The 15,783-nt window shown below is 37.9% G+C and overlaps 1 protein-coding gene across 1 annotated transcript; it reads right to left on the bottom strand.

The window, feature by feature from the left end:
- Window positions 1-613: 613 nt before the first annotated feature.
- LOC131600452 (uncharacterized) lies at window positions 614-15,359 on the bottom strand. The gene is made up of 9 exons (XM_058872612.1): window positions 15,225-15,359; window positions 15,032-15,132; window positions 8,396-8,550; window positions 2,599-2,661; window positions 2,380-2,419; window positions 1,789-1,853; window positions 1,384-1,500; window positions 1,067-1,195; window positions 614-872 (listed from the first exon to the last, which is right to left on the bottom strand). The coding sequence occupies exons 1-9, from the start codon at window positions 15,317-15,319 to the stop codon at window positions 804-806; spliced, it is 834 nt and encodes a 277-aa protein (XP_058728595.1). The 5' UTR covers window positions 15,320-15,359; the 3' UTR covers window positions 614-803.
- Window positions 15,360-15,783: the final 424 nt, after the last annotated feature.

Here is a 15,783-nt window from a genome sequence, read left to right as displayed (position 1 = left end):
GAATATTTGTAAGGAAATAGCGTTGTGGATAGGTAAAGGGGGGGGGGGGGGGGGGGGGGGGGGGGGGGGGGGTAGAGAAGGAGGAGAGCTTGTCGAGTTTTATGGATTGACACTCGTTTTGTAAATAAAAAAAGATAGATGTAAAGAAGTTAGATATGGTATGGTTGGCTACGACGTGGTCTATTTGGTTGGGTAGGAATGAGGTTTGTTTTAGGGAAGAGGATTGGAATTTTGATGACTTGATTTGGAATATCAAAATTCTAGTGTGGAGGTGGTCTTTTTATGGAAAGATTACTTATTACAATTATTCTTTTTACGATTTCGTCAAAGAGCCTTCCCTTTTGTAAACAGATTGAAAAACCCTTAATTCTCCAGTTTATATAATATCTTGTTTACTAAAAAAATATTGTTAGAAATGTAAATTCCGAAAATGTAATCAAAAGGGAGAATCTCACTAGGGGATGTCTCCACAATATTATTGTTTATATATTTTATTGAGTTTATATACTTTATGTTATTACCACTTTTTCACATAAGTGGTTTAAACCCTCTATAGTGGAACAGATGATTCAATGAAGCTATAAAAAAATCAACTAAGACTGTCATTTAATTGTGATTCCATGGCTAACAAAACATCTCATTCTAAAAGGGATCTATATTATTTTCTTTGGAAAAAGAAAACTGTACATGTTCAACAGCAGCACAGTGATGAGCAATAGTACAATACATTTCTGGTGTTAGCATCGTTGTAGGTGTTTAAGAAGTGATGGAGAAAAGTTAAGAAGTCGTCGAAATGTACTATATCAGGGATTTTGCTTCAGTCTGGCATTCATTTCAAACTTTCGAATGTAGTCTCTTGATCTTATATCAGCCTGAAGTTCAAATAGACATGTAAGGATACTTCATTTTGTACAAGTAACCAATAATTGGAAGTAATATATAAATATTCCACTTTATATGTTCTGATGCATGCTTTTCCTTAAATTCAACTGTTCAGTTGTGGTTGTGATGATAAATGTATGTATAAAGTAGATACCACATTCTTTCAAATAGAAAATTGTTTCACCTGTCTAATTGGCTCAGGGATACGGTACTTGCAAGTCATCTGAACAACCGTAGATGCAGTCTGGAGTGACATTCTGTGACCGACTGATACATATATCGGCTTTATGGAACTCTGTGAAGATCTCATGGCCTGGATAACATTTTGGAAGGAAAGGAGAAAAACGCCAAGTGAATGCTGAATCAGAATATCAATAAAAATTGCACAAACACATGGAAGTAGATTTTGGAAGCTTAAGTTTACACTTTATAGCCTTCTTTTTATGAGTATGGCACAGCCGTTTTGAGGTAAGGACAAGTGCCATTAATTTAAATTCTTACCACTCCCCATGTTTGCCCGGAGCAACCAACCAATGGAATAAAATCTTTAGAAGAGTTTTCTTTGGCTTCAAGAAGTTTTCGAACTCTAGAGTGATGCAGACCATCCACATGATGCAACTGGAACATATAAAGTTAAATAACATAGGTATATATATACTCATTACTTAATTCTTAACTACAAAAACACCAGATAGAATCAAATATCTAAATTGATGGAGATGCATGAGAAGATTTATAAAGGCTGAGAATTATAGTGACATGAATCTTTATTGAAAAACAAAAAAAGTGAACGTAGCAGGCCAAGATTTATAGTGACATCACATGAATCTTTATTGAAAAACAAAAAAAGTGAACGTAACTCTAGAGATCGGGAAATATAAATTAGCCGGGACTATAAATACTAACACTCTTTTCAATCCCAATTGTTGGAAGATTGGCTATAACTCCAATATGACAGGCCAAGCCAAAACCTGTAAGAGTTGAACGTAGCAGGCCAAAATTTGTCAAACACAGGTTACAAGTTAAAAATTTGTTTGTCACCACAAGTATGAATATATGTAAAGAACCTAAAATGACCTCAATCATCTCAGAAAAGTTATCCGGGATAAGTTCTTATATTGGAAATTGAGTGATAAAATATACTTTGGCTGAAATGCATAACCTATCTAGTATTGCCTGAAATGGCATTCTATCGGGTAATTTTCTATAGTGAGTGAAATCAGTTTCACAGCATTTTCAATTAAATTTAACATCTACTACTATATTTAATGTGAAAAAACTGGTTAAAAATAGAAACAACATCCAACCATTCTATTAACTTGGAAATGTTGAGTACAAAAAAATACTCTGAAATGTTTGATTCCGTACCCGGAAGTCTAACAGAAAAGCAAGTGGCTCCTAACATTCCAGCTGTTATCTTTCAATCCAACAAATACTGATAGAGAAGAAAATAGTGCATGACTCTTAATGCAAAATGTTCCTATATAGAGTACTTGCCTCGTGGATGAAGTATTCCATTTCCATCAACCATTAACACCTGTAATAAGAATAACCTTATTATCGTATGAAGAAAAAATCAGTTACGAAAACATTCATAAATTGCCAACAAACCAAAAACAGTTACAAATCTGATAGAATTCTACATGATTGAGTTCTTAGTGTAGTGACAAGATTGGCACCGAGAACATAATGGAAAAACTCACACACAAAAATTACCTGAGGGTAGAAAGGATTATCACTCCTTTTCATTTTCTCCAGAATATCTAGAAGAACTGGAGCCTATAATCATAGGGCAATCAATTTAGACACTAAAACAGAAAGAAAGGCACAAACAAGTCCTTCAATCCTTGTAAAATATTTTTACCAATGGTAAAGAAATGACAAGTATTTATTAGAAAATGTAACAAATGTAAGTCGCCTGAGATAAAGTAGTAACCTATAATGTTGTTTCATTCAATGAATGTTTTATATTTTTAATTCATCAGTTGAATTTTCCAAATGAAAACTACCAAATAAATCATTAAAAATGCATTATGTTCATGTTGAGTGTGCTCATATTCAATGGTAAATGGACAGAGCTCGAGCATAACGATGGTTGCTTAAAGCATATTACTTAAGAAAAATTTGTACTATGTACCCTTACTCATTCCATAAAAAAACTACAAAAACTACTCAGCTGTCGAAGACATAGGCACAAATTAGACAAACTCTATGATCAATCATTGAGTTCTTTTTTGTTTATTTATCGGCTTACGTTAGAACTAAATTTGCTATTCTAACTGATAATCATATTAGTTCCCAAGCTAAAGTCACTCCTTTGATTGACACAACAATACCTTAAACTGTTTGATTATTTCACTTTCTAGAATCAATAATATCAATACAATATCTTTCAAACAATGATAAGTATCAAATCCTATGCATGAACAGCTCACCAATAGCACACATAGTTAGTTAGAAGTCTGTTATATTTCAGTTACATGCTTGAGTTTTATATACTATACAAGCTAGCATAGGTAGCTTATGGTGTAACTCAGCTTTACTTGTATATATACTTGCACTGTAACTTCTCCATGGTTAATGAGAATCTTCTTCTTTCACTATGTTCATTGAGTTTCATAATATGGTATCAAGCCATTATCAATGACTAGTCTTCAGATTTCTCATTCATCTTGTTGAGCTTCTCATTCCTTTTTTTTTTCTTCGCAGCTGTTTTTTCATCTGCATATTGTTCTTGATCGTTTTTTTCTTTCCATTGTTTCTTCATCTTTCGTTCACACTCTTGTGTGCACATCATCGATCCAACCATGCCTCCGCGTATCGCACCTAATTCTCAGCTTGACCTTGATTCTGTCTTCTACATTCATCCCAGTGAAGGCCCTAACACTGTCATCGTTACACCGAAGCTCGATGGTTCAAATCACCTCACATGGAGTCGCTCCATGCAGCGTGCTCTTGGCGCCAAAAACAAGCTTAAGTTTCTTGATGGTTCGATGGATCTTCTTGATGAAGATCATCTCAACTTCACACAGTGGCAACGATGCAATCACCTTATTCTATCTTGGATCATCAACTCGGTGAGTGACCAAATCGCTTCCACCATTTTATTTCATGAAAATGCTATAGATGCTTGGCACGATCTTCATGAACGGTTCTCTAAGGCCGATCGCATTCGCATCTTAACTTTGCGTTCCAAGATTAACAATCTACGTCAGAATTCTAGGTCTGTTATGGAGTACTTCCTTGAGATTAAGGGTTTATGGGAAGAGCTTAATTCCCATCGCCCTCTACCTATTTGTGTTTGTGCTCATAGATGCAGATGCCATGCAGTGCAGAAAGCTCAGGATCATCGCCTTGAGGAACAAGCTATACAGTTTCTCACAGGTCTTGATGATAAGTTTTCTGCTGTAAGAACTCAAGTATTGGTCATGGATCCCCTATCATCCATCAATCGAATTTATTCTCTTGTTGTGCAAGAAGAGAGTCATCATCACACGACTACTCCCAATGATGATTCCTCTATTCTTGTGAATGCTGCTCAGAAATCTGATTTCAAACATAAAGGTTTTCAGAAATCCTCTCCTCGTGTTTGCACATTTTGCAATAGAACTGGTCACACCATTGATTTCTGCTACCAAAAACATGGCCATCCCAATTTCAACAAGAATAAATCCTCTGTTAATGCTAGTCAAGTGGATACACCTGCCACTGAATCTCTTGTTGTAAATCCCGAGCCTCAGAATAACACACCAATTACACAAGCTCAGTATGACTAGTTGATTACTCTATTGCAACAAGCTAATTCATCTGCTCCTGCTGCTAGTGCTACTACTAATCAAGTGTCCACTAGTATGCTACCTTGTGACCAATCCTCAGGTATCTTTTGCAATACCACTCAGCATATGCTTAAAGCTCCTCATTCCTGGATTTTGGATTCAGGGGCAAATGATCATGTTTGTTCCTCTTTGCAATTTTTTCACTCTTATTATAAAATTGCACCTGTTAAGATTACATTGCCTAATGGCAATAGTACCACTGTTCATTATGCTGGTAATGTCAGGTTTACTTCCCTTCTTTATCTTAACCATGTTCTCTTTGCACCTGAATTCAATCTCAACCTCATATCTATCTCTAAGCTTTGCCATGCCTTGACATGTTCTGCTGTTTTCTTTGTTGATCAATGCTTATTGCAGGAGCTGAATACCTCGAGGATGATTGGTTTGGGTAAAAAGGAAAATGGCTTGTATATCTTGCAGCTAGAGGATGCTCATTCTAAAGATTTCCCTGGATCTCTCCAAGCTCATATTCCATCTCAAGCAAACTCTTGTCATACACACAATTCTAATCAAAATGTTGTACTACCTAAAAATGCCCTTTGGCATTTCAGACTTGGTCATATGTCCCCTAAGAGATTAACTCAAATGTCAAAATTGTACTCTTTTTCTGATTTTGATATTCATGCCACTTGTGACATTTGTCACTTAGCTAGACAAAGAAAATTGCCTTACTACCCTAGTCATTCTTTAGCTTCCCACATGTTTGAACTTATACACTTTGACATTTGGGGCCCTTTGTCTATTCCTTCAATTCATAATCACAAATATTTCTTAACCATCTTAGATGATCATTCTCGCTTTGTATGGATAGTTTTACTTAAGTCTAAATCTGAAGTTTCTCAACATGTACAGAATTTTATCAACATGATCATTACTCAATTCCATGTCACTCCTAAAACCATCAGGTCCGATAATGGTCCTGAATTTCTCCTAAACCAATTCTATACCTCTAAAGGCATCATTCACCATAGGTCTTGTGTTTCGAACCCACAGCAAAATGGCCGTGTCGAGCGGAAACATCAGCACCTTTTAAATGTAGGTAGAGCACTTTTATTTCAATCTAAACTTCCCAAATCTTACTGGTCTTATGCCATTCAATATGCTACTTTTATCATCAATCGTGTCCCTACACCAATCCTTCAGAACCAGTCCCCTTACCAAGTTTTACATAATACTACTCCTGCCCTAGATACCTTTAAGGTATTTGGTTCACTTTGTTACGCCTCAACTCTCCAATCCCAAAGAACCAAACTTGATCCTCGTGCCCGTAAATCCATCTTCTTAGGCTATAAAACTGGCATGAAGGGTTATGTTCTTCTTGATTTTCACACCTCTGAGATATTTGTGTCTCGCAATGTCACGTTTCATGAACACATATTACCATACAGTAGTTCTGCCACTGATTCTCAAGACTCCACTCCTTGGTCTTACTTCCCATCCAAGTCTCCCATTAACCCTTCTAACACCACTCCTTCAACCCCTGATACTCAGTTTCCCACACCTTCAACTCCAGCTTCAAATTCATCCAATCCACCCCAACCTCTTTCTTCTGACACTCCACCTACTAACCTTACATCTCTCACCCGATCATCTTCTAGAATGAGGCAACATCCTCAATATCTACAAGATTATATATGCAATTCTCTCCATACTTCAAAGCAATCATCCCCAGGTATTTCGTATCCCTTGTCCCATTTTATTTCGCATGATCATCTCTCTTATGCTCACTCTAAATATGCTTTATCCCTGGTCTCTAACTCTGAGCCTAAGACTTATAGTGAAGCTTCTAAACATGATTGCTGGAACCAAGCAATGCAAGTTGAACTTTCAGCTCTTGAAAAAAATGGGACATGGAAGATTGTTGATATTCCACCTGGAGTAAAGCCTATTGGTTGTCGTTGGGTGTATAAAATAAAGTATATTGCCGATGGTTCTATCGAGAGATACAAGGCGCGTTTAGTTGCGAAAGGTTACAATCAAATCGAGGGCCTTGATTACTTTGATACGTACTCCCCAGTTGCCAAGATCACCACTGTTCGTACTGTCATTGCTCTTGCCTCTTGCAAAAACTGGTTCATCCATCAACTTGATGTCAACAACGCGTTTTTGCGTGGAGAGATTGCAGAAGATGTCTACATGGTTATTCCTCCCGGAGTTCACACTGCGAAACCTAACCAGGTTTGTAAGCTCGTGAAATCTCTTTATGGCCTTAAGCAAGCTAGCCGTAGGTGGTATGAGCGACTCACAGCCTTTCTCCTTGCACAACATTACACTCAGGCTACCTCTGATCACTCCCTTTTCATTAAATCCATTGATACTTGTATCACCATTCTGTTAGTGTATGTAGATGATGTCATTGTCACCGGCAATGATCATGCAGAATTACACTCCATCAAAATGGCTTTACATTCAACTTTCCAGATCAAAGACCTTGGCAAACTGAAATATTTTCTAGGTATCGAAGTTGCTCATTCTCAAGCTGGCATTCTTCTTTACCAACGTAAGTATTGCTTGGATTTAATAGAGGACTCTGGCTTCCTTGATTCAAAACCTGTATCCACTCCTGCTGATCCTTCTATCAAATTACATCATGATTCGAGTGAAGCTTATCACGACATCCCTTCTTATCGAAGACTCATTGGGAGACTCTTATACCTCAATGCCACCAGGCCAGACATCACCTTTTGCACACAACAGCTGAGTCAATTCTTGTCCAATCCCACAGTTACACATTTCAATGCTGCTTGTCGTGTCTTACGATATCTCAAATCTTGCCCTGCCCGTGGTATACTGCTTCCTCGTGATTCCACATTACAGTTGCATGGCTACTCCGATGCTGATTGGGCAGGTTGCTTAGACACTTGTCGATCCATCTCTGGGCAATGTTTCTTTCTTGGTCGCTCACTGATTTCATGGCGTTCCAAAAAGCAGCTAACAGTGTCCAGATCTTCATCAGAAGCTGAGTACCGTGCCCTAGCTGCAGCCACATGTGAACTTCAATGGTTGTTGTTTCTCTTGCGGGATCTCCATGTTCAATGCCTCAGAACGCCGGTTATCTATTGTGATAACCAGAGTGCAATCCATATCGCCTCTAATCCTGTTTTCCACGAACGTACGAAACACTTAGAGATTGACTGCCACATTGTCAGAGAAAAACAAAATCAAGGTGTCCTCAAACTTCTCCCTGTCAAGTCACATGATCAACTTGCTGACTTGTTCACTAAGCCACTTCTCCCTCAACCTTTCAATGCTCTTATATCCAAGCTGAAGATGATAAACATTTATCAACCTTCATCTTGTGGGGGGATATCAAATCCTATGCATGAACAGCTCACCAATAGCACACATAGTTAGTTAGAAGTCTGTTATATTTCAGTTACATGCTTGAGTTTTATATACTATACAAGCTAGCATAGGTAGCTTATGGTGTAACTCAGCTTTACTTGTATATATACTTGCACTGTAACTTCTCCATGGTTAATGAGAATCTTCTTCTTTCACTATGTTCATTGAGTTTCATAATAATAAGCAATCACTTATTTAACAAAAGTTTATGAATAAGCTATTTTCAACCAAAGATAAAATCAAACTTAACTCTCATAAAACCTATCAGAAAATTCAAATAAGCTATTCTACATATAAATCTACTAAAAGAAATGAAAATAAAAAAGCAGAACCTCTCGAAAGGCAAGAAAACCAGCCACGTAAGGGACAGTCAGAGTAACAAAAGAGAAATCCTGATAAACAACTTGAAGAGTATGAAAATCCAACACTACAAGAGTACCACACGCCATTGATGGATCATCCTTCGAGAAGCTTATATCAATGCCACTGTTATGGGTGAGAAAGGCCCAATTGATAAAAATGAGGTGAATGAAGAATTGGAGAATGACGTGGCAAATGATAAGGAAATAAGGCGCAGCAATAGAATCAAAAAGAAGCATCCAATGTGGACCCAGTTTATTAGTGAGTGAGAGCATATTAGTAGTGGGTAGCTCTAAGTATGGGGTGTGAATTGTGTGATATCATTCTCTCTCTTCTCTCACTGATTCATCTGTACTGAGATTTCCCTTTTCTATCATTTCCTTTTCATGCTTGTATTCCCATTATGTAACTTGGCTGCATTTCAATAGTGACCTTATTCCCTATCAATACTCATTCCTTGCTGAATATTTGATTACTGTTATATTATTTGAACTCACTTTACATTGGTGCTTTCATCCCTTCCATGGCCGACAACACTAGAATGAAAGAGCTTGCAGCTGAGGTAAAACGCCAAGGCGAAGTTCTGGAGAGGAACGAACAGTCCAACGCAGCTCGCTTTGCGAGAATGGAGACGATGCAGCAGTCATCGGAGTCACGATTTGCAGAGTTGTCAAAATCAATGGAGACGATGTTAAAACAAATGCAAGCTCTCGTCGTCACCCATGGAAGCACGAACTCATCTTCGTCGGGAACTGCTCCCCCCGACACCTCCATTTCATGTTCGCAATATCAAGCTGGAATTTCCCAGGTTTAATGGTAAGAACGTTCTTGATTGGATTTTTAAGGCTGAACAATTTTTTGGTTATTATCATACTCCAGATCCGGAGAGATTGATTATTGCTTCTGTTCACCTAGAACAAGAAGTTGTTCCGTGGTTCCAAATGGTTACTAGATCTCAACCATTTCAATCATGGCATGATTTTACACAAGCTCTAGAATTGGATTTTGGTCCCTCCAATTATGATTGCCCAAGAGCATCTCTGTTTAAACTACAACAAACAAAATCTGTTAATGATTATTACCTTGAATTTACTGCTTTGTCCAATCGTGTTTATGGATTAAGTAATGATGCATTAATTGATTGTTTTGTAAGTGGATTGAAAGAGGAAATTCGTAGAGATGTTATGTTGCATTGTCCTATTTCAATTGTGAAAGCTGTGTCTATTGCCAAGCTATTTGAGGAAAAATTGGCTGCTCAGAAATCTGTGTCGACTCCACAGAAATCATCTTATCACCAAAATAGAACTCACTTCAATCCAACCAGAAATGACCAAACACAAACTACCGAAAAAGCCCCCAACCCACCATTACTTCCCACACCACCTACTAGACCTATGAGCCAATTCCAAAAGAACCCTGCAGTCAAAAGGATTTCTCCAGCAGAGATGCAATTGAGAAGGGAGAAAGGCTTGTGTTACTTTTGCGATGACAAATTCTCTTTTTCACATAAGTGTTAGAACAAGATTTGTTCTGATCAATTATCTTAGTTTTGATGATAACAATAATATGAATTTTGCTTAAGATAATATGGTACTCTAATCCAATGCAATTTCCTTTTCAGGAAAAATATATAAAGAGTATGCATAATTCAGCGCTCAGAAGCTTTGTCTCAAAAGGTTCAGCATGCAACATCAGAACATGGTCTGGCAAGACATCAGAAGATGGTCGAAGCAGAATCAGAACATGGGTCTATGGAAGCATCAGAAGAACATGAGATGGTCAGAAGCACTTCAAGGTATCACGCACAGAAGCACTTCAAGGTCAGAAGATCAGAAGATGCTTTGCACCAAGCTGTTTGACTCTGATGATATTCAAACGTTGTATTCACAAACATCAGATCAGAAGGAAGTACAAGTGGCAGGCTACGCTGACTGACAAAAGGAACGTTGGAAGCTATTAAAGGCAACGTCAGTAGACACAGCGTGAACAAGGCTCGAGGTAGTTGACAAAAGCGTATAACATTAAATGCGATGCTGTACGGAACACGCAAAGCATTAAATGCACTCAACGGTCATCTTCTCCAACGCCTATAAATATGAAGTTCTGATGAGAAGCAAGGTTACGAATATTAACGAACGCTGAACGAAATTATTCCAAAAAGACTTGCTGAAACTCTGTTCTAATCAAAGCTCAGAATCTTCATCTTCATCAAAGCTCACTACATTGCTGTTGTAATATATTAGTGAGATTAAGCTTAAACGTTAAGAGAAATATCACAGTTTGTGATTATAGCTTTTAAGAAGCAATTGTAATACTCTTAGAATTGATTACATTAAGTTGTAAGGAACTAGAGTGATCGTGTGGATCAGAATACTCTAGGAAGTCTTAGAGGTTATCTAAGCAGGTTGTAACTAGAGTGATCGTGTGGATCAGAATACTCTAGAAAGTCTTAGAGGGTATCTAAGCAGTTGTTCCTGGAGTGATCAGTGTGTGATCAGAAGACTCTAGAAGACTTAGTTGATGACTAAGTGGAAAACCATTGTAATCCGTGCGATTAGTGGATTAAATCCTCAGTTGAGGTAAATCATCTCTGCGGGGGTGGACTGGAGTAGTTTAGTTAACAACGAACCAGGATAAAAATAACTGTGCAATTTATTTTTATCTGTCAAGTTTTTAAAGCTACACTTATTCAAACCCCCCTTTCTAAGTGTTTTTCTATCCTTCAATAAGTGCCCAAACAAGCATTTGATGTTATTAGAGTTACATGATGATCCTGAAAATCTCAATTCATCTCCCTCAGCAGACATAACTAGTACAACCGAGTCTGAAGAGGTGACAGAGCACCACTTATCTTTTAATGCTTTCCATGGAGCTACAGGAATGGGTGTTATCCGATTTAAGGGCTATATTGGTCCTATCTGTGTTTCGATTCTGCTTGATGGAGGAAGTTCAGACAGCTTTATTCAACCACGTATTGTGAAGTGCTTAAATTTAGATGTGGAACCAACTAAAGGGTGCAAGGTTCTGGTTGGAAATGGACAGAACATGCAGACTGAAGGTGTGGTCAAGAAACTGTCTCTGAAGATACAGGGCATTGAGGTTAATGTGTCTGCTTATCTCTTGCCTGTAGCAGGGGCGGATGTCATCTTAGGTGCCCCTTGGTTAGCTTCATTGGGACCTCATGTAGCTGACTATGCTACATCTATGTTAAAATTTTACCTAGATGGAAAGTTTGTCACATTGCAAGGTGAAATTGGTAACAAACCGGTTATTGCACAGCTGAATCTTTTCAAAAGATTAAACCAAATGAATGCAATTAGTGAGTTGTTTACTATCCAAAAGCTTGATCCTGTTGTCACAGAGGATAATTGGGATGGTAGACCCGTTGATCTTGATCCTGAAATGAGTACACTGTTGCATACATACAGAGAGATATTTCAAATACCTAAAGGACTACCTCCCACGAGAGGATTGAGTCATGAGATGTTATTGAAAGAGGGAGCACAACCGGTGAAGGTGAGACCCTATAGATATCCACATAGCCAGAAACAACAAATTGAAACAATGGTGCAGGACATGCTTGAAGAAGGTATAATCCAACCAAGTCTTAGTCCCTTTTCATCCCCAATTATCCTAGTGAAAAAGAAAGATGGCACTTGGAGATGTTGTACAGATTATAGGGCTTTGAATGCTATAACTATCAAGGACAGTTTTCCCATGCCTACTGTGGATGAATTACTTGATGAGTTACATGGAGCAAAATATTTTTCTAAGCTGGACCTTCGTTCTGGTTATCATCAAATACTTCTCAAGCAAGAGGACAGACAGCAAACGGCTTTTAGAACGCATCAAGGCCATTATGAGTGGTTAGTGATGTCGTTCGGGCTTACCAACGCCCCAGCTACATTCCAAAGACTTATGAATCAGCTTTTCCAACCATTGTTAAGGAAGTGTGTTCTTGTTTTCTTTGATGACATCCTAATATATAGCCCTTCATGGCATTCACATTTGCAACATGTAGAAACCGTGTTTCAGATCTTAAGTCAAAATGTGTTATATGCAAAACTCTCCAAATGTTCATTTGGCTTAACTGAAGTAGAGTATCTTTGTCACATAGTTTCTGGTGCTGGGGTATCAATGGATAGAACAAAGGTCCAAGCGGTGTTAGATTGGATGATACCAACAAATTTGAAACAGCTACGAGGATTCCTTGGGCTCACCGGATATTATAGAAGATTTATTAAGTCTTATGCGACAATAGTCGGCCCTCTCACTAATCTTTTAAAGAAAGATACTTTTATGTGGGATGAAAATACACAAAAAGCTTTTGAGCAGTTAAAAAGAGCAATCACTTCAGCTCCTGTCTTAGTGTTACCAGATTTTTCGCAAGTGTTTATCCTTGAGACAGATGCTTCTGGTACAGGAGTGGGAGCAGTGCTAAGTCAAGGAGGGCATCCCATAGCTTTCTTTTCTAAGAAGATGACTCCGCGAATGCAGCTACAATCGGCGTATACGCGAGAATTTTATGCTATCACAGCGGCATTAGCTAAGTTCCGACACTATCTTCTGGGTCACAAATTCATCCTGCGAACAGACCAGAAGAGCTTGAAAAGTCTGTTAGATCAATCTCTTCAAACACCTGAGCAGCAAGCTTGGCTTCATAAATTCATTGGCTTTGATTTCCAAATCGAATACAAGCCAGGGAAGGATAATCAAGCTGCAGATGCATTATCCAGAATGATGTCCTTGTCATTATCATCACCGCAATATGAGTTTTTAGATGAATTAAAGAAAGCAATTGTTGAAGATGAGCATTTGCAATTAATTGTTCAACAATGCCTTAACAATACTGTGAACAATGGTAACTATGCTGTGAAAGAGGGTTTATTGTATTGGAAACACAGATTGGTAGTTCCGGTTGAGAGTAGTTTGATTCACAAAATTCTCACAGAATATCATGACACGTCTATAGGAGGACACGCAGGAGTGACCAGAACTCTTGCAAGAGTTGCATCTCAGTTTTATTGGCCTAATATGAGACAACATGTGCAGAAATTCATTGCAGCTTGTATCATCTGTCAACAAGCGAAGTCTGTCAATAAGCCTTATGCTGGTCTGTTGCAACCATTGCCGATTCCGGAGCAAGTTTGGGAAGATATCGCAATGGATTTTATTACTGGCTTACCTCCTTCTTCTGGTTTTACTGTTATAATGGTAGTAGTTGACAGACTAAGTAAGTATGCTCATTTCCTACCCTTGAAATCGGATTATTCTAGTAAGACGGTTGCCGAGACATTTATGCATAATGTGGTTAAATTACATGGAATGCCTAAGTCAATAGTGTCTAACAGAGATAAAGTATTTACTAGTCAATTTTGGCAGCATTTATTTCATTTACAGGGCACAACATTAGCGATGAGCTCCGCGTATCACCCTCAAACGGATGGCCAATCCGAAGCTGTCAATAAATGTTTAGAAATGTATTTGCGATGTTTTTCGTTCAAGAATCCAAAGGCATGGTCCAAAGCTCTCTCTTGGGCAGAACTGTGGTATAATACGGCGTTGCATTCAAGCTTAGGAATGTCTCCGTTCAAAGCTTTATATGGGAGAGATCCTCCTATGCTAATTCGTTACACTATTAACACTGCTGATCCTGTAGACCTGCAACAACAGTTAATTGAAAGGGACAAAATTCTACTTGAGTTGAAAGAGAATTTAAGGAGAGCTCAACAGGTGATGAAAGTCAATACTGATAAGAAAAGAAGCAATGTTTTTTTGGAGATTGGTGATCAAGTTTTAGTCAAGTTGCAACCATATCGACAATCCTCGGTAGCTTTGCGAAAGAACAATAAGTTAGGGATGCGGTATTTTGGCCCCTTTACTATCATTGACAAAATTGGTGCTGTAGCTTATAAGCTCCAATTGCCCGAGACAGCTCGTATACATCCTATATTTCATGTATCCCAATTGAAAGTGTTCAAAGGCCTTACTGCTGTACCATACCTGCCGCTGCCACTAATTACAGTGGAAGAAGGACCGGTGATTCAACCAGAAGCTGTGTTGAGTACTCGAAGCATTCGTAAAGGAGTACAAGTGGTGGACCAAGTGTTGGTGAAATGGAAAGATATTTCAAGTCAGGAAGCTACTTGGGAAGATAGTGAAGAAATGCTACAGAGTTACCCGAACTTCAATCTTGAGGACAAGATTGCTCTTGAAGGGGAGGGTACTGTTATGGGTGAGAAAGGCCCAATTGATAAAAATGAGGTGAATGAAGAATTGGAGAATGACGTGGCAAATGATAAGGAAATAAGGCGCAGCAATAGAATCAAAAAGAAGCATCCAATGTGGACCCAGTTTGTTAGTGAGTGAGAGCATATTAGTAGTGGGTAGCTCTAAGTGTGGGGTGTGAATTGTGTGATATCATTCTCTCTCTTCTCTCACTGATTCATCTGTACTGAGATTTCCCTTTTCTATCATTTCCTTTTCATGCTTGTATTCCCATTATGTAACTTGGCTGCATTTCAATAGTGACCTTATTCCCTATCAATAGTCATTCCTTGCTGAATATTTGATTACTGTTATATTATTTGAACTCACTTTACAGCCACCAACGAATCTCAATTCTTGCGAACCAATTTGTGACGCCGTTGGTAATTTCCATGTGAAATTATCCTCGGTGACTAGTTTTTCCCTCAGATTATCTTGCTCGCTGAAAAAGAAAAGAAGAACAGATTAGTGATAAATCGAAGAGTTTGAATTACAAAAATGCAGATTTTGTTGAATTTAAACGCGTAATGTAACGTTATCCAGTTATGACGATCTTGTGATGAAGTTGATGACTCGTGTGAGTTTGATTGTTCTTGATCTTCATATTCGGATTCGAATCGATTTTCCATTGCTTTGCTTCAAATGAAATCAGCCGTTGAAGAAATTAGAAAATATAAGTCACATTAAAATAAAATAAAAAAATTATAGTGAGGACTCAATTGAGTCCCTCACCATGTACCACTAATTTTTAACCGTTAGATTAAATAGGTCTATAAGATACAGTTATTCATTATCACACTAGATTTTGATCTTTCTTCACTTTTCTTTCTCTTTCTCGTAAACCTCACACTCTTTTCAATGCATCTCCACGTTCATCATTCTCTCAGTTTTCTTCATCCTCATGGCTTAGGCCAAGAAGAATAAGAAAAATCAATACAAAATCATAGTGTAAATTCAATAATTTCTCATATATTCGAATTCAATTAGAATAAAAAATTTATAAAAACAAAGAAGTAGAAGAAGAAAATGACGCTGATTAAAGAAGCTTCAAGAAATTTACACTTTACTGAACTATTGCAGAATGTTATGAAAC

Source organism: Vicia villosa, linkage group LG4, assembly GCF_029867415.1.
Source record: "Vicia villosa cultivar HV-30 ecotype Madison, WI linkage group LG4, Vvil1.0, whole genome shotgun sequence".
NCBI classification, from domain to species: domain Eukaryota; kingdom Viridiplantae; phylum Streptophyta; class Magnoliopsida; order Fabales; family Fabaceae; genus Vicia; species Vicia villosa.
This window is presented reverse-complemented; position numbering and strand designations above follow the sequence as displayed.

Bases quoted from the DNA above. Each gene is read 5' to 3' on its own strand.
- LOC131600452 (XM_058872612.1), bottom strand. From the start codon at position 15,319: ATGGAAAATCGATTCGAATCCGAATATGAAGATCAAGAACAATCAAAC. The intron at 2,662-8,395 runs GTTCTGCTTTTT...CTATGATTATAG, and splicing joins GTTTTCTTGCCTTTCGAGAG to GCTCCAGTTCTTCTAGATAT. The intron at 873-1,066 runs GTGAAACAATTT...TTTGAACTTCAG, and splicing joins TCCCTGAGCCAATTAGACAG to GCTGATATAAGATCAAGAGA.